At 51.4% G+C, this 20,284-nt stretch overlaps 6 protein-coding genes and 1 non-coding gene across 7 annotated transcripts; 3 read left to right on the top strand and 4 right to left on the bottom strand.

The window, feature by feature from the left end:
- Positions 1 to 889: 889 nt before the first annotated feature.
- On the bottom strand, positions 890 to 1,608 carry QC764_604065 (uncharacterized protein; the record flags this gene model as incomplete). The annotated part of the gene is made up of 2 exons (XM_062948913.1): positions 890 to 1,384; positions 1,492 to 1,608. The coding sequence occupies 2 exons, from the start codon at positions 1,606 to 1,608 to the stop codon at positions 890 to 892; spliced, it is 612 nt and encodes a 203-aa protein (XP_062797127.1).
- Positions 1,609 to 2,199: 591 nt separating this feature from the next.
- On the top strand, positions 2,200 to 2,271 carry QC764_0088990. Its single transcript has one exon. It is a non-coding gene; the product is annotated as a tRNA-Thr (tRNA).
- Positions 2,272 to 2,293: 22 nt separating this feature from the next.
- QC764_604070 (uncharacterized protein) lies at positions 2,294 to 2,479 on the bottom strand (the record flags this gene model as incomplete). Its single annotated transcript, XM_062948914.1, has 1 exon — positions 2,294 to 2,479. The coding sequence occupies one exon, from the start codon at positions 2,477 to 2,479 to the stop codon at positions 2,294 to 2,296; it is 186 nt and encodes a 61-aa protein (XP_062797128.1).
- A 1,220-nt stretch (positions 2,480 to 3,699) lies between these two features.
- On the top strand, positions 3,700 to 7,923 carry QC764_604080 (uncharacterized protein). Its single transcript, XM_062948915.1, has 2 exons — positions 3,700 to 5,815; positions 5,871 to 7,923. Exons 1-2 carry the CDS (start codon positions 4,408 to 4,410, stop codon positions 7,223 to 7,225), a joined length of 2,763 nt encoding a protein of 920 aa, XP_062797129.1. The 5' UTR covers positions 3,700 to 4,407; the 3' UTR covers positions 7,226 to 7,923.
- A 444-nt stretch (positions 7,924 to 8,367) lies between these two features.
- On the bottom strand, positions 8,368 to 10,241 carry QC764_604090 (uncharacterized protein). The gene is made up of 6 exons (XM_062948916.1): positions 9,840 to 10,241; positions 9,744 to 9,786; positions 9,623 to 9,663; positions 9,409 to 9,560; positions 9,036 to 9,161; positions 8,368 to 8,970 (listed from the first exon to the last, which is right to left on the bottom strand). Exons 1-6 carry the CDS (start codon positions 9,901 to 9,903, stop codon positions 8,545 to 8,547), a joined length of 852 nt encoding a protein of 283 aa, XP_062797130.1. The 5' UTR covers positions 9,904 to 10,241; the 3' UTR covers positions 8,368 to 8,544.
- A 1,364-nt stretch (positions 10,242 to 11,605) lies between these two features.
- Positions 11,606 to 14,346, top strand: SSA2 (Hsp70 chaperone; the record flags this gene model as incomplete). Its single annotated transcript, XM_062948917.1, has 4 exons — positions 11,606 to 12,167; positions 12,352 to 12,965; positions 13,018 to 13,085; positions 13,144 to 14,346. Exons 1-4 carry the CDS (start codon positions 12,100 to 12,102, stop codon positions 14,344 to 14,346), a joined length of 1,953 nt encoding a protein of 650 aa, XP_062797131.1. The 5' UTR covers positions 11,606 to 12,099.
- Positions 14,347 to 17,353: 3,007 nt separating this feature from the next.
- On the bottom strand, positions 17,354 to 20,159 carry RFG1 (slightly ste11-like protein; the record flags this gene model as incomplete). The annotated part of the gene is given in 3 exon segments (XM_062948918.1): positions 17,354 to 17,616; positions 17,626 to 19,568; positions 19,631 to 20,159. Coding segments are annotated over 3 exon segments (2,592 nt in total). The 3' UTR covers positions 17,354 to 17,496.
- Between the last annotated feature and the right edge of the window lie 125 nt (positions 20,160 to 20,284).

The following is a 20,284-nucleotide window of genomic DNA, read 5'->3' on the forward strand; positions in this document are numbered from 1 at the left end:
ATTGAGCCGTTGTTGAACCCCCTTTTTTGTCAAAGGTGACACTTAACGGCCACAAAGCGTTAGCTGTTGCAAGAGAACAGATAGTATATCGCTGCTATTTTTACCAATGGTACCGGATGCATACCTTTGACTAGCTCCCAGAGCAATTTTTAACAAAACCCGGGTCAATGCCCCCTTCGTTGTTTGCTTCCACAGACCACCTAGTTCCTCACCCTTCATTGATCCATGTCTAATAACACCCCACTTCGTACCTCTCTTCAGTTTATTTGAGCCCATCGTCGTCCCCTGCCTGCAACCCATCGTCCCCTGTTTGCAAACCGTTATTTCCTGCTTGAAACCGGTTATTCCCTACTTGCAACCCGTTGTTCCCTATTTACAACCTTTCGTACCCTCCTTAATACCCTTAATACCCTCCATTCCCTTCTTAACCCCCATAGTTCCCTGCTTGCAACCCGTTATCCCCTGTTTGCAACCCTTGGTAACCTCATTGATACCTTTGATACCCTCTGTTCCCTTCTTGATACCCATAGTTCTCTTCCTCGAACCAATCCACCCTCATGTTAGCCTGCTGTCACCAAAATGACGGGCAATTGTTCGCATATCGTGTCTTACCTCCTTGGCCAGGAATCCCATATGATGCTCCCATATATCCCGTCCCAAATGTCCCACTCGCGTGATTTGGCGCCGCCCTCTTTTTGGGATTTCCTACTTCCGCCGGGTCTGCCCCATCAACAGGTTGGGCAGACTTAGGCAGGGCAGTGGGGAGTTTGGCGTTCGGAATGGGCATCATGGGCCGAAGCTCACTGCTGAAATATTCCAGAACACTCATTGCCGCAAGGTAAATATGACGTTTATGAACACGGTGCCCGCAAACGCGGAGCAAGTCTTTTTATCTCTGGTCTCGGCCTGGCTTATGCGGGCCATCTCCAACGAACACTCTCCAGACGTGTGCGCTTGTCTTCATGATGAGAAACCCCAAAAAATCAAATTTCTTTTTGAGCACCTTGATTTCGAAATCGTTGGGTCCAGAAGGGCTGAGATCCGGCCGGTACATACCTATCGAGTTCCCAGGTCCCACTGTCAAGACTTTGCGAGTGTTTATCAAGGAGTCGTCGCCGAGTTGCCGCAACCTCCACATTTCTCTTGCGAGTGTTAACGTTTGAGCGAACAGCTCTTCGTCCTGGTATGACTCGTAGGCCTTTTCCAGCTTGAGAAGCACGACCAGAAAGTACTCGAGGTTGTCGGTCTGCAGGCTCGCCATCCAACCGCGGTGTTTAAGGATTACATAGTTGTTGGTCTCCACCATGTCTTGGTGCATATAGAACAAAACCTGGGCGTCTTGGTAGTCAAATCGACCGACCTCAGGTGTTACCGGTAGAAGAGACTATCGGACAAATCGGGTGAGTGAATGTCAGTGGCGTTTGGACCTTTCGGTAACGAGATCATTTGGGGGTAGATCTAGGATCAACACAGGAAGGACATTTCCGTTACCTGAAGCTCAAGACAGGCCAAGTTCCAGCATTTTTCCAGTGTCATACCGGTCGAGAACTGCCTCCATTCCGACAGCGTGGCAAACGCGGGAATCCCGTGCACGTCGTTTGCGTTCATGGTGATGATGTGTATGTAATGTAGCTGCTAAGAAGTTTGACTTGGCGCCGTATGCAATTCTGGAGGAACGAATGACTGCAAAATAGCAATATCGACAAATGTTTTTTGGGGGGGGGGGGAGGTGAGGAAGGCTTGTGATGTCGGCCAGAGTCGATGGGAAATCCGACACTCAAGCCTGGCCACTGACTACTTGGGTGACAACATTGCACCTTCTCAGAGCGATTTTGAGTTGCTTGACACAGCTGGAAGTTTCGAATATATGTCCTCCACACAGCCGCTTCCGTCACAAGATGTTTGTTCATGGTGAGTATCCACGCCAGCCAGAGTGGTGGCGCAACTCTCTGGGCAAGAGCTTCGATACGTGTGGTCGTGGCGGGATAGTTTGGTAGGGATTGAAGTTAAACAACTTGGCAGTATCTAGCCAGGGGGAAAGGGCGCACTGGCACCGGTACCAGTACAGGAATTGTTTACGGCATTGTTTGAGGAGTTGTTTCCGTGCAGGTATCTAGGTCGTGTTTTTGAGGAACCGAACTTTCTAACTCGTTTAGATACCCACTTTTGAGGGCTACATCTACATCAACCAAATACTAAGCCCGCATGGCTCAGTGGTAGAGCGCATCACTAGTAATGATGAGGTCGTCAGTTCGATTCTGGCTGTGGGCAACCAACATTTCCTTTTGCCCTTTCACTTGCTGTGTGAGCAAATCACCATTCCGCTGTCACCAGTTTCTTTTTGGCTGTCACCAGTTTCTTTTTGGCTGTCACCAGTTTCTTTTTGGCTGTCACCAGTTTCTTTTTGGCTGTCACCAGTTTCTTTTTGGCTTTCTTCCAGCCTTGCCTTGTCGATGTGCTGGCGAGGACGGATCACCATTGTGTGGCTTGCAATATCAAGCCTCGTTACCACCTCGGTGGCAGGCAATTCGGCAAGATGAAGACGTTGGCAGTGATGACAACTGGAAATGGCTACCCTAAAACACGTCAGTGGTTAGCCAAAACTCTCTTTGAAGCTAGGCAGTTCGACTCAAGATATATCATAGCATTTGGACAATCTACCTATGTCGACCTGGTCATCCCGTACAGGCTGGTGGAGGTGCCTCGACGAGCAATCGAGGCGGCAGGCGGCAAGAGCAGCACCAATGCCCTATTAGTTGAAATTTTAGACAGTTGTTGCTACTTCCACATTTTACAACGTAGAGGCGTTTCAGACAATGCAGTTTCACGGTGCTTCCAGCTTTCGATTCCTCCACCAGCAGGCGTTGCCATCCCACGAAGCTTCTTGTATATGTATGATATGTCTCGGGTTAGAGGCACGGGAAGGTTGGCCTGTGAGCAGACCGGGCTGTGTGCGGTGGTTGTGGCGGCAGAGAGCCGTGGCCCCCAATATCGGCCGTAGCTATTTGTTGTCCTACAACACAGAAAGACCGCTAACGCACTTGTCAGGAGAAGGGCAATTGATAGGAATGACTGATGACGGTAGTGACGACATTGCGACTGGGAGCAATGCTGATCATAATTCCACTAGCATTCGTAAAGGGATATATCCGCTTCACTCCACATCGGTGTGTACGAGGCGGTTTGTTTCTTGGACTGTGATGTTCTCTGGCACTGTGTAGCATGGTCGTCGATCTGGACAAAGGGTCTGCTTCCACATCCCACACTGCCTGTGCCGCGGTATACATAAGGTATCTATAGCTATGTGCATCCGGCAGGAATATGATGAACTTGGTTGGCCGTGGGGTCGTCCGAAGTCGAGAAGTCGAGAAGTCTCTTTTTACTGCCCGGCAGCGTTACAGCTTGGCGGATGACGGAATCACGCTGTGACGAGACGATCTGGCTTCTCGATCTCGGTGTTGGTGATCGGGGGGCGATGGCATCCCGTGGGTCCTTGGATGGAGAGTGTGAGGTTTTCTTGTGAGGCAAAGATGGATTTTCTTTGACAATTGCATCTCGATTTTTCTCGTTGGCACAGTGAGAATAAATTTAGGTCAAAAATCCATCCAATGGCCAATTGGCTGGGACCACAGGCAGCCCGCAGGCACAGGGATGCTGCCAAGATGAAACGGGGTGGAAGGCGTTACAGCACCGTGGGTCGCATCCTTGGCCTTCCCTCAGTGGCTGATGCCCTGCATTTCCCCCTGCGCTAGCTCTGCACTTCCCGCTGTGTTTCGTCAGTTCCGGGTCCATCACTGCGCGTGTTCACCACAACCCACCAACGCCATGTCGTCTTGAGACGCAGGCGAACCAAGCACTTCCATTGACATTTGATGCACCAAGGAAGGTCCAATTGGCAGCGGGGAGAGGACCCTTCTTTTGTGCCCTGGTCTTGGCGTGTTTTCTGTTGGAACAATTTTCTCCCAGCAGCGGACTTGATTTCAACAACCTCGATCCCATCCTATCCTCCACTCACTCATCTCTCCTCCTACGTTAGGCTCGCTCGTCACTCATTTACTCGCTCATGCCCTCCTCCCGCCCGTCCCTAGGCAGATATCAACCTGGATGTGGAATTCCAGCCGCTCGCTCTTCTCCTAATACCTTCGTTTGATGTTGTTTGTTGTCTTAAGAATATCCACCAGTTGATGTCATCGGTGGACTGCTTTATGCATTCCTATCCCCTCACGGCAATCCCGACAATCCCATTCCCATTCGCGTCTCTTTGTCCCCTGGAACCATTGCGGGTTCGAGATTGGCTTCGTTGTGTCGTACTAACACCTCAACACAACCCCACATTCCTCACGACCCAACCTTCGCTGTCCATCACACAGGTCCAAGTCTGCCACGGCTTGGAATTCTGACTGCAACATGTCATTAAGGTCACCGCTCTCCCCACGGCAGCAGGGCTTTGCGCCTCTATCAAACCAGCCCAGTGCTTCAGATATGCAGGACATACCACTCCGCCAAATTCGCAGCAACGCGAGCTCGACGACGGGCGCACGCAGAGCCGACATGGAGCCCATCAGCGAGAAGAATGTGCTCTTCAACGAGGCGGTGGGCACTCCGGCCGGTAGACGACGAATCAAGAAGGACCTCATGCGCACGGGATCGAGCAACCTCAGCGAGGAGGCCTCTCTCAATGCAATGGGTCGGTTCTATAACAAGATCGTCAGCTTCTCTGTCGTCACGCGCTACCTCGTCTACATCGTTCCTGTCGCCATAATCCTCGCCATCCCCCTCTTAATCATTCCGTTCACTGGCAATACCTCTACCGAACTCGAGGGTCAGAACTTGCTCTGGTTCTTCATCTGGCTTGAGATAGCATGGCTGAGCATCTGGGTGGCAAAGCTGGTTGCCCATGTCATCCCAGTCGTCTTTATGTTCTTCTGTGGAGTGATCAGCTCGGGCACCAGGAAATACGCTACCGTTTTGCGCGCTCTTGAAATCCCGCTCTCGCTCTTCTTATGGGGACTGGCTTCGTGGCTCACCTTCAAGTTCATGCTTTCGGACAGAAACAATGGGGTCAAGTGGACAGACATCGTTCAGAGGATCTTGCTGTCACTGTTCCTTGCTTCGGCCGTCCTTCTTGCAGAGAAGGCCATTGTTCAGCTCATCAGTATCTCTTACCACCAGAGGTCGTTCGCCAACCGCATCAAGGATTCCAAGCGTGAAATCTACATCCTCGGCCTCATGTATGAGGCTTCACGCACGCTCTTCCCCATGTACTGTCAGGAGTTTGCCGACGAGGACTATATCATTAATGATAGTATCGATGTTATCCTCACCGGTGGCAGGCCGAATGGGAAAGGCGTTGCTGCTGCGCCCATGAAGCTCGTTGGAGAAGTCGGGCGATTTGGCGACAAGATCACGTCTGTCTTTGGAAATATTGCCTCCGAAATCACCGGAAAGCAAGTCTTCAACCCCAACTCAGCACACTCCATCGTCGTCGAGGCTCTCGAGAAGGTCCGAAGCTCCGAGGCCATGGCTCGCCGCATCTGGATGTCGTTTGTGGTGGAAGGAAAGGACTCGTTGTCCATGGACGACATTGTCGAGGTTATGGGACCTGCTCATCGAGAGGAAGCCGAGGAATGCTTCCACGCTATTGACGCCGATGAGAATGGTGACATCAGCCTCGACGAAATGGTCCGGAAGGTTGTCGAGATCGGAAAGGAAAGAAAGGCAATCGCCAACAGCATGAAGGATATCAGCCAAGCATTGACGGTGTTCGATAAGGTCCTGCTCTTCGTTGTTCTGATCATTGTGATTATCATCTTTTGTAAGTGCTTGGTGGAACCGATACGCTTGGTGGCTGGTGCTAACTGCAGATGTAGTGGCTGTCTTCCAAAGCAGCTTCATTGCCACTCTCACCACCGCTGGGACCACGCTGCTATCTCTGTCGTTTGTCTTTGCTGTCACAACACAGGAATTCTTGGGTTCCTGCATTTTCCTCTTCGTCAAGCACCCTTACGACGTCGGCGACCGTGTCGACATCCAGGGACCTGAGAAGCAGCAGCTCATTGTCGAGAAGATCTCGCTGCTCTACACCGTCTTCACCCGTATCGACAAGATGCAAGTCGTCCAGGTGCCCAACATCGCCCTCAACAATCTGTGGGTTGAGAACGTTACCAGAAGCAAGGCCATGAAGGAAGTGATTGATGTCAATGTCTCATTTGACACATCATTCGAGGACATTGAACTGCTGCGTGCCGAGATGGAGAAGTTTGTGCGCTCGCCCGAGAACAGCCGCGATTTCCAGCCTGATATCGGCATCGGCGTTGGTGGTATTGGTGACCTTGACAAGTTGACGCTTAAGGTTGCGATCAAACACAAGTCCAACTGGCACAACGACACCGTCCGCGCTACCCGTCGCTCCAAGTTTATGTGCGCCCTCACTTTGGCGCTCAAGAAGGTACCAATCTATGCTCCTGGCGGCGGTGGTGAGGCTCTGGGTGGTCCCAAGAACCCAGCATACAGCGTCGCTGTGACGGACGAGTATGCCATCTCTGCTCGTGCCCAGGCCGATAAGGAGAAGGAAGCGAAGAGAATGGATTACGCGGATCCAGAGAAGCAAGCCGAGAATGCTAGTGAGCAAAAGGCAGCCGACCATTTCAACACGACTAATCCCGCTGTGGACGCTCTTGATGACTGGGGCTACGAAGAGACCCTTAGTGGCCGAGACGCTTCTACCGTCCGCCCTAGCACCTCTAACGGACCTAGTTCACGATCCGAGCTCCTTCTTGGTACCCGCGAATCTCAGCGTGGTCGTCGCAGGGCGGGCGAGACAGTGCCCATGACTCTCGGCGACGCCAGCACGCCTGGGGTCCAGCTCACCAGGGCCCCCACAACAAGTACCCGTGGTGGCCCGTCCTTTGACGTGGAGAGACAAGCGGGCGTAGATGCTCCTGCCGGCTCTCCATACACCACCTGGACCGCCTACAACTCACAGACTGGACAACAGCAAGGCGTTTCTCAGCCATATTCCCCTCCGCAACAATCCGCGAATCTGACCGTTCAAGCACCACCACGCCCTGGGCAAAGTCCAGCTGGTGCTAGGCCAAGAGGTGCCAGCGTCAGCAACCGCCCCCAGGCTCCGACAGGTGATGGAAGGCCCCTTAGCGGAGGACAATCCAGCGGTGGACCTCCTCCCCCTCCAAGTGCGCCTGGTCCGTCGTCAGCTAGATACTAGGCGGGGCTGCCGGGGACACCAATGGTGTATCCTGTAGGCACGACTACCACCACGATTCACGAGGAAACAAGTAGTCAAAAGGAGAACGACCAAAGCACCAGCAAGGCGGACATTAGCAATAATGACAACGGAACCACCACACAGTAAATATCAGAAAGTAGGGATTGGTTAATAAAAAACAAGTCTTGGGACAGTCGGCAAGGTCGGGGTTCAGTAAAGCAACGGTGACGGCGTTTTTTCTTTGGGTGATTGTAATGATGGATGAGTATAAGACGGGACACGCCGAACATATTACTCGCTTCAGCCAAAAAAATTTTTTTCGGTTGTTCAGCAACAATCCTTTTTCTTCTCTGGGGAAGGTTGGGGGAAGTAAAAAAGGGTGAGCCAGAGCGGCAATACCCCGCCAATATATGCATGCATGCACGGCATTGGGTTTGCATTTTCTCTTTTTTTGTCATCACTCGCATACATAGATGTACATTGCATTCTGGCCTGACCGCAAGGATTGGAGTGTGTAGAGATTAGAGGACACAGTAGTTTTTCTATGGTTTGTAGTACTTTGGTAGTAGAGATTGCTTACTATGTATGGTTAAGGTGAATAGATATTGTGAAGAGCGTGTGAGGTGTTTGTTTGAAGTGTGAAGGTGAACAATGTTGAAGAAGCTGGGGTTAGAGTTAGTCGTCAGGGCCTGTCACGTCTCTGGCAGCATGATTTGATGTGATACCTGTTGTGCACTATGCCTAGCTCTCTCGTGACGCCTTGGAAATAGGAGATGGGAGGGGTATAACAGTTTTACAGATGCCACCAACTCTTCTCCCCACCCATGAGAACACTTGACAAGTAAACTATGACCTGAGTTCAGTCCCTGTTAAATATTTTTCAGGTCTTCTGATACCTTTTGGGCCCGTTAACGATCTTGACTATCTTTTTAAGCCTCTTTGCTTTTTAAGAACTTGTTTGAGGCGTATCAGTAGTTTTTCAAGCCTTACTAGTTGTCATTTCATGCCCATGGATCGTTTTTGAAGGCCTACTCGATATCCTGCATGGCCTACTCAGCATTTCAAGAGGAGTCGCTTACATAGTCAATATGCGCCGACTCTAATTTAGAGTGTTTATCATTGGTAACAACGTGCCGTGCATACCGTCTTTCAAAGATTAGAAGAGCCCTCTGGGAAGACCGGAGAGGGCCCCCACGAACATGAGAGAGATGTTGGAATGGTACACCGGCAATTTTTGACAACTGGCTACCTGTCCGGGATGAGCATCATTTAAGGCACGGATCTGTCAGTCTATAGCTAACAGCTGAGTATGCACTTCTTCAACAGACATGCTCCACCTCCTGCTTCTTCCCATCACCATCCCCCAGCTCCGTCTTCAGCACCCGCCCAAACTGCTCCAACAACACCTCAAAGCAGACCTTGGTGATGGCAGGGTCATATCTTCCCTTGCTGAGCTCGTCCCGGATAAACGCGTGCTGCGCCCAGGCGAACTCATGGAAGCTAAAGACTACCCCGGCCTCGCGAAGCTTTTGGCGAATGAGATCACGACCGGCGTCGGGAACGTGGGTGTCTTTGATGCCAAAGATCATGGAGACCTCACCGGTAATACGGGAGAGGAGGTCGAGTGTGTGGTTGGAGTCCGGAGGGGCAGTGGAGGAGGTATTGGCGCCGGAGTTGGGGCCTAAGGTACGGGCATGGACATCGGTGGCGAAGTAGCATACTGTGGAAGAGATCTTGGGGTGAAGCTGGAGGCGGAAGAGGTTTGTGTTAGAAGACAGTGGTAGGGGGGTGGTGAGGGGGGGTATCGTACAGCTGCCCGGAGAGCCAGATGCCCTCCCAAGCACATGCCTGTTGCGCCTAGACGGCCAGTGCATGTTGGGAGTGACAAGAGGTAGGAGACAGTCTGGGTGACGTCTTCATCGTAGGATTCAAGGGTCTGTTTGATACATTACTGGTGAGCGTCATTATTTCAGGACTTTGATGGTGGTGCTGGCTACACCCAAAGCCCCAGCCAGTTGGGCTCCAATACGACATGGACACCCTGTCGACCCGCGCACCCTGAAGCTACTCCAATGAATGACACCATCAGAGCTTCAGCTGGGAGCTTTGGCCTCCCAGCAGAGGCTTGAGCTTTAGTCGAAGCTATGACAGGGAGTATCCATGCAGAAGAGCAAATCACCGACCTTTGTGATCTTCCACTCGTTCCCTTGATCCGTTCCGGGGACGTCATAGGCAAGAGGCTCAGGGCCAGTAAAGTCGTGGTAGCTGCTGGGAGCAGCGATGATGTAGCCCTGGCCAGCGATTTGTCTGGCGAAGCGAGCAACAGGGCCGGTGACTGTGACGACGTCAATTTCGTTGGGCTTCTTTATGGAGAGCATGAGGGATGGTGTCACTGACCCTGATAGATCTCACTGAAGAGAACAACTCCTGGGAAGCGACTACACGTTGATAACTTGGTAAGACCGTGATACAAGAGACCCCTATTGCGAGGGCGAGGTGAAGGTGGGTTCGGGCTCACGCATTTGGGTATCCAGGAATGGTAGGATGAAATAGAAATATTCCTTCCACCTCAGTTAGCTAACTGCTATAATATTGGCTGTAAGAGCTCACCAACTCATCGATGTTGTCTTGCCATTGGCAGTCGTTTGCACGTCGGCATGGCTCTCTTTGATCAACATGTTGACGTTGTTGAAGGGTCGGTGACTTAGGATTCAGAAGCAGCTCTACGTTCTGCACAGTAGCAAGTTCGATTTTAGAAGAGATCTTCTTTTTGTTGACAAGGTGGTGGTTTGAAACCGTCAAAGCTCCCTCACGCTCAGTCTGAACCTCAAAGCTCCCCCGCCAGTTTGATTACTGCTGTAGTGAGGGGCAGAGGGGTAGCTTCTTATCAGCTTATCGGATCATGACATAATCATCTCGAAAATGAGAAAAAAGGTATCGACATCAGCCAACTGTCAGATTGAAAAGGTAGACAGTTAGTCATACGGCAATTGTTAGACGAGGCAGATACCCGGCCTGTTGGCAATTGTGTATTCAACGCCGCATTAGGCGCCAGGGCAGAATGGAGAAGAGGGAGAAAAAGGGGTGGCAAGTTAATGGGGTGGATTGCATGACTGTTAGCAGGAAACCTCAAAGTAGGCGGGGACGGTGACGACGGCATGTTGACGGTGCCACCGAGGTAGGCCTCAGCGGTCTCACGCATCTTGGTGAGGACCATGGAGGAGATCTCCTCAGGGATGAAGACCTTGGCCTCGCTTGTTGAATGCTCAGTGACAAGCAAGTCTTTTCTGACCTTCAACGCCCCTCTTCTCTGGGAGACGAATCCCTCCTATATTTTCAATGGGCAAAGAAGAGTAGTGGTCTCCAGTGAGGTATCGTACTAACAGTCATTCCAAATCTGATGTGTCTGGCTCATGGGTCTTATTACTATCTGACCGCCATCCATTCTGCCCAACTGACGAACGACGGAATTTCCCCTTCAGAATAGCTGCTTTCATTTTCATCGAGTCGTGTACTAAGCTGACTTGAAGCTGGAATACAAAGGGAGATAGCTCCATCTCGTCATTGTGAGTCCACTGGGACGGACAGATGACGGAAGAGAGAACCGAGCTTCATTGGACAGTCAGTGGTCTGATATTCCGATGCCACTGTCCCGCTGGCCTTATAAAGCCCCAATGTCGGTACAGATGGTGATAACAAAAAGGAAAAGATTTGTGTCGTCGAAGCCACAAGAAAGCAGGTGGTCTCTGCCGTTGCCTTCGTAATATTCTGATGGAGTTTCGTTGCTGATATTTTTTGGTGGTTGCATGTTTTGCCCCGTCAGTCTGGACATCCCATTTAGAGGTTCGAAATGTGTGTACCTTATGTACTGTACCTTGCTTGAGAGCTTGGCAGTGCCCAAGATCGGGAACACCTTGAGAGTAGTATTGTGCATCTGTCTGTTATGACTGGCGGTCAGCAACATGCCCGAATGGAATGATGCAAAGCATCGTGATCGCACTGAGACTGTTGCTATGTATGTTGGGCATCTCTCGGTCCAACCATGCGGCAGGTGTAAAGGTGACTGCGGTTCTATGGCCTGTGGTGATGCATTAATGGTATGAGCAGTCTATTAGGAAAAACAGCTTCCATCGACCTCGGGACAATTCAAGCAGTTTTCTGGAACCTCTCAGTGAATGTTGATCACGCAGCAGAGTTTGACATGGGGCGAAATCTAGTGCTTGGCATGTAGCTGTGGCATTGGTGTGTTGGATGCGTCAGTTCCCCATTACGCAAAACCTCAGCTTGAGGGTGTACAGACGGTCAAAGCCCACTGTTTGTTCATCCACGGAGCTACTCCGCAGTTTCTTTCCTGGGGAAGACATTTCCAGGTGTGTCTATGGGGTAAACAGCCGGGGGTCGGCATGTGGCATGGAAAAGCAGCGAAGAAAGAGATCTGGGAATAGCCAAACCTCCCGTCGGGTAGGCAGCCGATGGAACTGAGCATCGAGCACGGCGAGGCTGGGTTTGGCACTCAACGGGCTCTCAAAGGAGGCGCTGGGTTGTTCCATGAAGCGTGTGGGCGTTTCTAGTCCAATCGATTGAGCTCCTTTCGTGCAGCTGCTGGAACCCCACTTGGGCCTTCTGGCGATTTCCACAGGGTTCCGTGAGCTTCGTCTGCAAAGTGACGCGGGGCTTTTAAACCTGCCTTTTGTGCCCCTCCTCCTCCTGCTCTTTCCCATTCTTCATCACACAAACTCAAAAAACTCTACTTCTCTTCCTTCTACGCTGCTTTTTCTTCCCACCAGATCTCGGGAATACTACGACGAATCTACTACTCTTCAATACCCCCATACCAGAACCCGTTGTAGAAAGCAAATCACACAGCAGTCAAGATGGCTCCCGCTGTCGGTATCGACTTGGGTACGACGTACTCTTGCGTCGGTGTCTTCCGTGAGGATCGGTAGGTTCTTGCCCTCCCCCTTCATCGACATCGTCGAGTCGCTGTTTGCAGTCGCTCTGTTCGGTCGTGGCCAGGCTGAGAGGGGTGTTCTTCGACTTCCCTGCCAGCCTCGCCATCGATCGATTGGACGGTTGCACGGCATCAGCCTTGTTAGTCCCGACAGCCTGCTAACCACCCCTCACAGGTGCGAAATCATTGCCAACGACCAGGGTAACAGAACCACTCCCTCTTTCGTTGCTTTTACCGATACCGAGCGTCTTATTGGAGATGCCGCCAAGAACCAGGTCGCCATGAACCCCATCAACACAGTCTTCGACGCCAAGCGTCTCATTGGTCGCAAGTTCACCGACGCTGAGGTCCAGGCCGACATGAAGCACTTCCCCTTCAAGATCATTGAGCGTGGCGGCAAGCCCGTCATCCAGGTCGAGTTCAAGGGCGAAACCAAGGTCTTCACCCCTGAGGAGATCTCCTCCATGGTCCTCACCAAGATGCGTGAGACCGCCGAGGCCTACCTCGGTGGCACCGTCAACAATGCCGTCGTCACCGTCCCTGCCTACTTCAACGACTCTCAGCGTCAGGCTACCAAGGACGCCGGTCTCATTGCTGGCCTCAATGTCCTTCGCATCATCAACGAGCCCACTGCCGCTGCCATTGCTTATGGTCTTGACAAGAAGATTGAGGGCGAGCGCAACGTCCTCATCTTCGACTTGGGCGGTGGTACCTTCGATGTCTCTCTCCTCACCATTGAGGAGGGTATCTTTGAGGTCAAGTCCACTGCTGGTGACACCCATTTGGGAGGTAAGTCACATCCTCTTGAGTCAACAACATGCATATACTAACTAAGAACTAGGTGAGGACTTCGACAACAGACTTGTAAATCATTTCTGCTCTGAGTTCAAGCGCAAGCACAAGAAGTACGTGAAGCCCGTTTTTGATTTGGTGATGTTTTCATTTTGCTGACTTTTTCTTTTTAAGGGATCTTTCCGGCAACCCCCGTGCCCTGCGCCGTCTCCGCACGGCCTGCGAGCGTGCCAAGCGTACCCTCTCCTCCAGCGCACAGACCTCCATTGAGATCGACTCTCTCTACGAGGGTATCGATTTCTACACCTCCATCACCCGTGCCCGCTTCGAAGAGTTGTGCCAGGATCTTTTCCGCTCTACCCTCCAGCCCGTCGACCGCGTCCTTACCGATGCCAAGATCGACAAGTCCCAGGTCCACGAGATCGTCCTCGTCGGTGGCTCCACCCGTATTCCCCGCATCCAGAAGCTTATCACCGACTACTTCAATGGCAAGGAGCCCAACAAGTCCATCAACCCCGATGAGGCTGTTGCCTATGGTGCCGCCGTCCAGGCCGCCATTCTCTCCGGTGACACTTCCTCCAAGTCCACCAACGAGATCTTGCTTCTCGATGTTGCCCCTTTGTCCCTCGGTATCGAGACCGCTGGTGGTATGATGACCAAGCTCATTCCCCGCAACACCACCATTCCCACCAAGAAGTCTGAGGTCTTCTCTACCTTCTCCGACAACCAGCCTGGTGTGCTTATCCAGGTCTACGAGGGTGAGCGGCAGCGCACCAAGGACAACAACTTGCTCGGCAAGTTCGAGCTTACTGGCATTCCCCCCGCTCCCCGTGGTATTCCCCAGATTGAGGTTACCTTCGATCTTGATGCCAACGGAATCATGAACGTCTCTGCCCTTGAGAAGGGCACTGGCAAGACCAACCAAATTGTCATCACCAACGACAAGGGTCGTCTCTCCAAGGAGGACATTGAGCGCATGCTTGCTGAGGCTGAGAAGTTCAAGGAGGAGGATGAGGCTGAGGGTGCCCGTGTCGCTGCCAAGAACGGCCTTGAGTCGTATGCCTACTCCCTGCGCAACACTCTCTCTGACCCCAAGGTCGATGAGAAGCTTGACGCCTCCGACAAGGAGACTCTCAAGACCGAGATTGACAAGATCGTCGCTTGGCTCGATGAGTCTCAGCAGGCTACCAAGGAGGAGTACGAGGATCGCCAGAAGGAGTTGGAGGGTGTTGCCAACCCCATCATGATGAAGTTCTACGGTGCTGGCGGTGCTCCCCCTGGTGGCATGCCCGGCGGTGCTCCTGGCGGTTTCCCCGGTGGTGCCGGTGGCCCTGGTGCCACCCACGATGACGGCCCCACCGTCGAGGAGGTCGACTAAATCAGTTGATCACTTCATGGAAGGATTTCGGAGTTTCTGCTTTTTTCTCATGCGCTAGATTGGAGCCGCGTCACTGGGATGTGGTCTGGTTCGGGTTAACACCTAGATCTGGTTTGCTTTTCCGTCATGATCATGATAAACGGGGGAAAAGTTATAGGAGGCTGCATGGCTTGTATTTTAATGATTCCCACATTTCCTTGTAATGAACAAAGGAATATTTCGTTGTTATGTCTTAGTTCCCCATTGTGAATGCTTTGTGATATGTCTTCTTTGCAATTCAGTGCCATCAAAGCAAGCCCAACGAGCATTTACCGGTGATATGAGGGCTTCGAACATCCTTCATATGCCTCGAGATGTTGTTTTGAGGTGTAAAATCAAAGTAAACAGGCCTGTTGAGATAGTTGAGAAGCCTTTATTTTAATTCAAAGGCCTGCCACCATGGTTAGGAGGCTTATCTTACTGTCTAAATGCGCCTTTCTACAACCTCAAATGGCATACGATATATATTTTTCGACAATAAAAGATAGTGAGCAGGCCTCTAATGTATCTGCAGAGACATGTAGACTACCATTAAAGGCCATCAAGATATTTTAAAAGGTATATAAGACATACTTCAAGGTATGTTGACTATCTTTTCAAGTATCCGGATTTTCTTTTTAAGACCTTTGTATAGTACTTCAAGGCATCTTGACTATCTTTAAAGGCTTTCATCTTACATTTAAAGGTATCTACGCTATCATTTAAGGTATTCAGACTATCTTCAAAGGCGTATAAACCATCTTTTAAGTGCTTTGGATGGTGGTTTCGGGCCTTTGGATGATGGCTTCAGGCCTCTGGATTATGCTTGAACGTGTTTAGATACTCTTTTGAGGCCTATGAATGATACTCTCGAGGCCTTCAGATTTCTTTCCAAGCTTTTGGATTATATATAAAGGTATATAGACCATCTTATACAGCCTTAGCTTCATGCTATAAGGCCTTTCGGTGTTACCTTAACTCCTAGATTAATGTTGTTGGGCCCTCATGTGTTTCTTTGTCGAGTTAGGTAATCATGCAAGTTTCACATTTCGACAAGAGCCCAGTATCCCTTTCCTCATCATGTTTCTACCAAGTCAATTCCCTACAGACTCATCGGAAGGGGCACTCTAACTCCTGCTTTTTCCTAGGGCCGGGACTTGAAAAAAAGACTGGTGACTGTCTAACTGGTATATTAATTCTTACCAGGCTGCTGATATGGGTTCCTGGGACTGTTGAGCTGTTATAAACATGTCTAGTTCACAAGTCCATGCATGTCCATATAGATGTCTGTTGTGGGACAGCTGAAATGCCAGCCAGTAGTCTTTGGAAGATCATGCCCGGAATTTTAAAGAATCTGGAAGCAGGCTGTTATGGTAATCATGCTATAACCCCCCCTCCTCGCCTACTGTCATTCTACCTATTACAATATTCCTAAGACTTCCACCGTAGGATCTCACACTAGACAACTTCAGAAATTTCACACGGCCCATGTGTTCGCCTCATTCCCTTTGCTCTCTCCTCCAACAGATGAGCCTTATAAAAAGTTGATAGGCTACAATTTTCCAATTGTCAATTCCCGTACTCATGCTGCCATGACAGTGAAGTGAAGTTACCTGTTGGAGTCTGCCCTTGTTGGCCTCTTCCGCTCTATCGAACCGCAGGTGGGTCTTGTTTCCAGTCTGTACCACCAAAGCCGTCAATTCTTCGTGTTGTCTGATCGATATATGATTCGCGGCAGTTTGCATCTCAGACGTTCTTGTCATGTTGGTCAGGAACTCTCCTGCCAATTCTGCAATGCCCATCTCTAGAGGAGCCGGAGCAGTTCGAAGCCTGGTCTTCGTTTTAGTTTTGGTTATCGGTGAATCGAGCCGAAAGCCTTGGTTAACCACTGAAAAGTGATGATGGCTATTCTCATGGAGCCAAAGACCTACAGATGTCTTGGTAAAGCTGTCTTCTTTCCCCCTGCAGTTCAGTACCCTTCACAAGGGCATACCCTTCCTCAACCACCCGGATGTTACCAATCTCTGACCGTCTCAGTCAACACAGCTAGCGGCTATGGGCCGGGTCAGCACCGGGCCCTGCCGCTACAGCAGTGGCCGCCGCAGCTTGGGTTGAAGAACTGGGTGTGATGGGTCTCTGTTCTGACTCATTTCAGTTTTGAATATGCCCGTTAACCATCATCTGTATCAAGTTATTATAGGAAGTAGGTGCTTCCCATGTCCAAGCCAGCGGTCGTCCCAGCTTGGGCCGTTTTCCAAATCAGCACCGCCTGGAAAGAAGATTGATGCTGCTGAAAAACGAAACCAGCACCGTCTACAAACAAATCAGCATCGCCTACGAGCGAAAAAAGAAGCGTGTGGAAACGTAGCAACCCGTCTATAGAAAGGTAGGCGGGCCCGCAGTAACACAGGAGGCTTGATTGAGCATATCCTGGATGTCTCGATCCCCGGTAGAGATGAATGCGGCCAGTGGGTTTGGGTTAGGGGCCCGGCCGGCGCTGAATTTGCGAGACTTCTCTTCTTTCTGTTTGTTCTTCTTCTTTTGGTCTTGCTTTTGTTGTTTTTATTATTGGGGACTCGAGACGGGTCTGAGGGGGGGGATCTTGCCCACCGGAGGGTGAGCTTGAAGCCGGGAAGCCAGAGGCCGTCAATTGTATTGTTCGTATTTGCTTGATTGGTTTGAAGGTTCAAGTAAGATAAAGTAATTTTTTAGGCGACCTTTCGAGCAACTTTTAGAGCGAAAGGGGGAAAAGAAAGGAAATGTAGAGTCGCAGCTTTGGAACAAAAACAATCTACTGCTTAGCTCATTTCGCTGGCCCAAGCTCCCTTGTGACTTTGAGTATCAAATGCCAGGCCTCAGGCACAACATGTAGACAATAAACACTATTATGATAGGTTTATTCCCTACTCTCACCCCAGGACAGGTTTACCAGCTTCAACCATGACCTCTAACTTTCTAACATTCAATCCAATCTATCCTAAACTGAACCGATCCTAAAACTCCATCGCCTCCCCCTGCTGCTGCTGCCCTCCTTGTCCCAGCCAACTCCCTCCCCTAACCCACTCCACAACCTCAAACCCAAGCCTCCTCTCAATCTTCTCATCAACCACAACCTGCTGCTGCTCCCCCTGACTACTGCTCCCCCCCCTCCTGAGACATCAAAACAGGAATCTTGACCGCAATCAACCCCCCAGCCTTGATCTCCACACCTCCCCCCTGTTGCTGCTGCTCCTTCGGCGAGAAATTCGACGACTGATGCTGCTGCTGATGCTGCTGCTGATAAATCCCCTTGACATAAACCACCAAATCCGCCCCAGCAACGCCCCTCCAAAGCGTAGCCATCCACTGCCAGTGATCCACCGGCGCATATGAATCACTAATGGGTGTTTGACAAGCAAACTTATCCGACAGCGTCAAGCTAAACCCGCTAGGAAGAAGCGCGATGGGCACCTTTGGGGATGACGCATGACCAGGCAGAGGATGCCGGTGTCGAGGGGTGGGCGTCATCGACTCGGTATCCGACGAGGGGTGGCTCGCCGACGGGGAGGAGCCCTGCGGGGAAGTGACAAACGAGACAATCTCGTTCGATTTGGCGTGCCACTTTGTGATGGTGCGGAGGTATGTCTCGAACGGGCTAGAGTCGGATGGTTGGCGGAACGGAACCGGCGTCGTGCTACCGGCTCTGGAGCCGAGGACGACCTTAGAGCTGCTGGCGTTGCTTTCCCTGCTGGAGAAGCTACCGGTTCGCTCTTTTGTTGTCCCGTCGTCGGACGATTCGTCATCGGCGGCGTTCCACGTCATGATATCCCAGTTCTCGCCTCTTTCCTGGCGCAGGGCACGCTCGATGACACCGCCTACAAGCTTCATCAAAGACAGATCAACCCCTTCCACAGCAATTATAGGGCCTCGCCTCTTCTTCCGAGTTCTCTGGGTATCTGAACCCAAAGGAGGAGAAATTCGTTCCAGAACTCGGAGCTTGTTGATGTAGGAAATGGACATTACCATCGCTTCCACGCTGTGTCGGGCGGCTTCCTCCTCCTTGGAGTCTTGACGGGTGTTGCTTTGGGGACCAGAAAAGGCAGAAGGTGGGTGGGAAGAATAGAATGCGGTTTTAGTGCTGGAAGGGTAGGCACTTCCAATTTCGGACTCATTGTCTGGGGAGGTTGGAATTCGAGAAGTAGAAGGATTACTCGTTGAAGTCGACAGATGGAGGGGAGGCAGGCGGAGGGACTCGTCAAACTCACCACCAGTTGGAGGTTGGGAAGCACCGCCGGAGAGAACAGACGACAATGAGCCCGTGCGTTGCTGTTGGGATTGGTGTAGGTATGTTTGATGTTGTGGTGGCGGTGGCGGGTATTGGTGTGAAGGAGGGCCGTACGGAGATGACATGGACAACAACAAACTTGGGGCTCTGGGAACGGGTGGAGGAGCCATACTACCCGTGATGCTACCTCCTGACAGTGGGCTCGGTCCTGGGCTGACACGAGCAAGCATGGAAGATGGACCCGGCAGTTGCGGAGGCCCGTAACCCGGTGTGGGCGAACTACTCATGCTCATCGAAGCTCGAGACACAGACCCCCTGGGAGGCCCGGGGTATGAATGAGGTCGTGGAGGAGGGGGTGATGGTAGGGAATGGTAGTTTTGGTAGCTTCCTGCTGCATTGTACCTCCTACGCTTGGCTTCCGACGGAGAATAAGCATCCTCGTAGTGTTCACGAATATCGTACAGGTTGGCACCACTTCCTTGTGGTCCCCATTGAGGTCGAGCGGCTCCTCTTGCCGAAGCAGGCGTCGGTGGAGGTTGCTGGTGGCGAGGGTAGCCCGGAGGTGGTGGATGGCCTCCTCCGCCTGGAAAAGGGGGCTGTTTCGCCGCCGTGGGAGTCATGAATGGCGTAGATGGTGTTCTCGGGGTGGCAATGTATCTTCCTCCACAGTTTGGACACTTGTGTGGATCTTGCCCTGGCGCAGTTGTTCTACCTGATGGAGCACCACTCTTGTTTCCTCTTCTCGGCTGATATCGATAGCCTGGAAACTGTGTCTGATGCCGCAGCTTTTCCGCCTCTGCCAGCTCTTTCCACCTGTTTTTGGACTCTTCTGGCTCAGCCTTCCAGTTCTCGCCAATGATCTTGGAAATATCCGGGTTGGCGAGACCAGGATTTTGTTGAACAATCGTCGCTTGATGGGCTTGGCGATAGAGTATAAAAGCTGACCACAGCCCGAAATCAGCGATCAACTTATAGCAAAGGCACAAAAAAATAAAAACATACCGTTTCTTGGTCTTGGAATCTTCGGTGGAGGTGCGCAAAGACAGACAAGATCCTGCCCAGAACCGTTGTCCTCTGGAACACGGTCACCGTGAAAAGAACTGGGATTGCTTGTAGGTGTCTGAAGGGTCAAGCTTTCGATCCGTGAATGGTTGTTGGCTTCCTCCGTGTTAATGGACGCCGCTCGCTTTCTAGTTATTGGCCCGCTGCCGAGCTGAAAAATATGCCCGTGCGAAGAGGAAGAAAAAGAAGAAGAGCCACGAGTAGAATGGGCAGGGCCAGAGGGTAAAAGAGGAGCTGAGGTCACAATGTGAGTGTCTTGTCTTGTCGATGTGGCCCTTGCAGCCGGTATTGATGCTGACTCTCCGCCTCCGACGGCTGTTCTTATGGACGAAGATGTGGACGGTGTGCTTCCCCCTCCTGCCAACATCGCAGCAGACATGGCTGAGCGGGTTAAAGGGCCAGTCTGCTGCTGCTGATGTGGTTGCTGCTGTTGCTGCTGCTGTGAGGACGAAGGTATTACTTCTGTCATTTTTCCTCACCCTTTTCCCATCGGGCTGATTAGCGTCTCGAGCTCTCTGAAAAAAAAAAGAGGCAAAGAAGGAAAAGACCAGAAAAAGCTTTGTGTTGAGTAAGACAACAAACGGATTAGATGGG

Source organism: Podospora pseudoanserina, chromosome 6 (assembly GCF_035222485.1).
Source record: "Podospora pseudoanserina strain CBS 124.78 chromosome 6, whole genome shotgun sequence".
NCBI classification, from domain to species: domain Eukaryota; kingdom Fungi; phylum Ascomycota; class Sordariomycetes; order Sordariales; family Podosporaceae; genus Podospora; species Podospora pseudoanserina.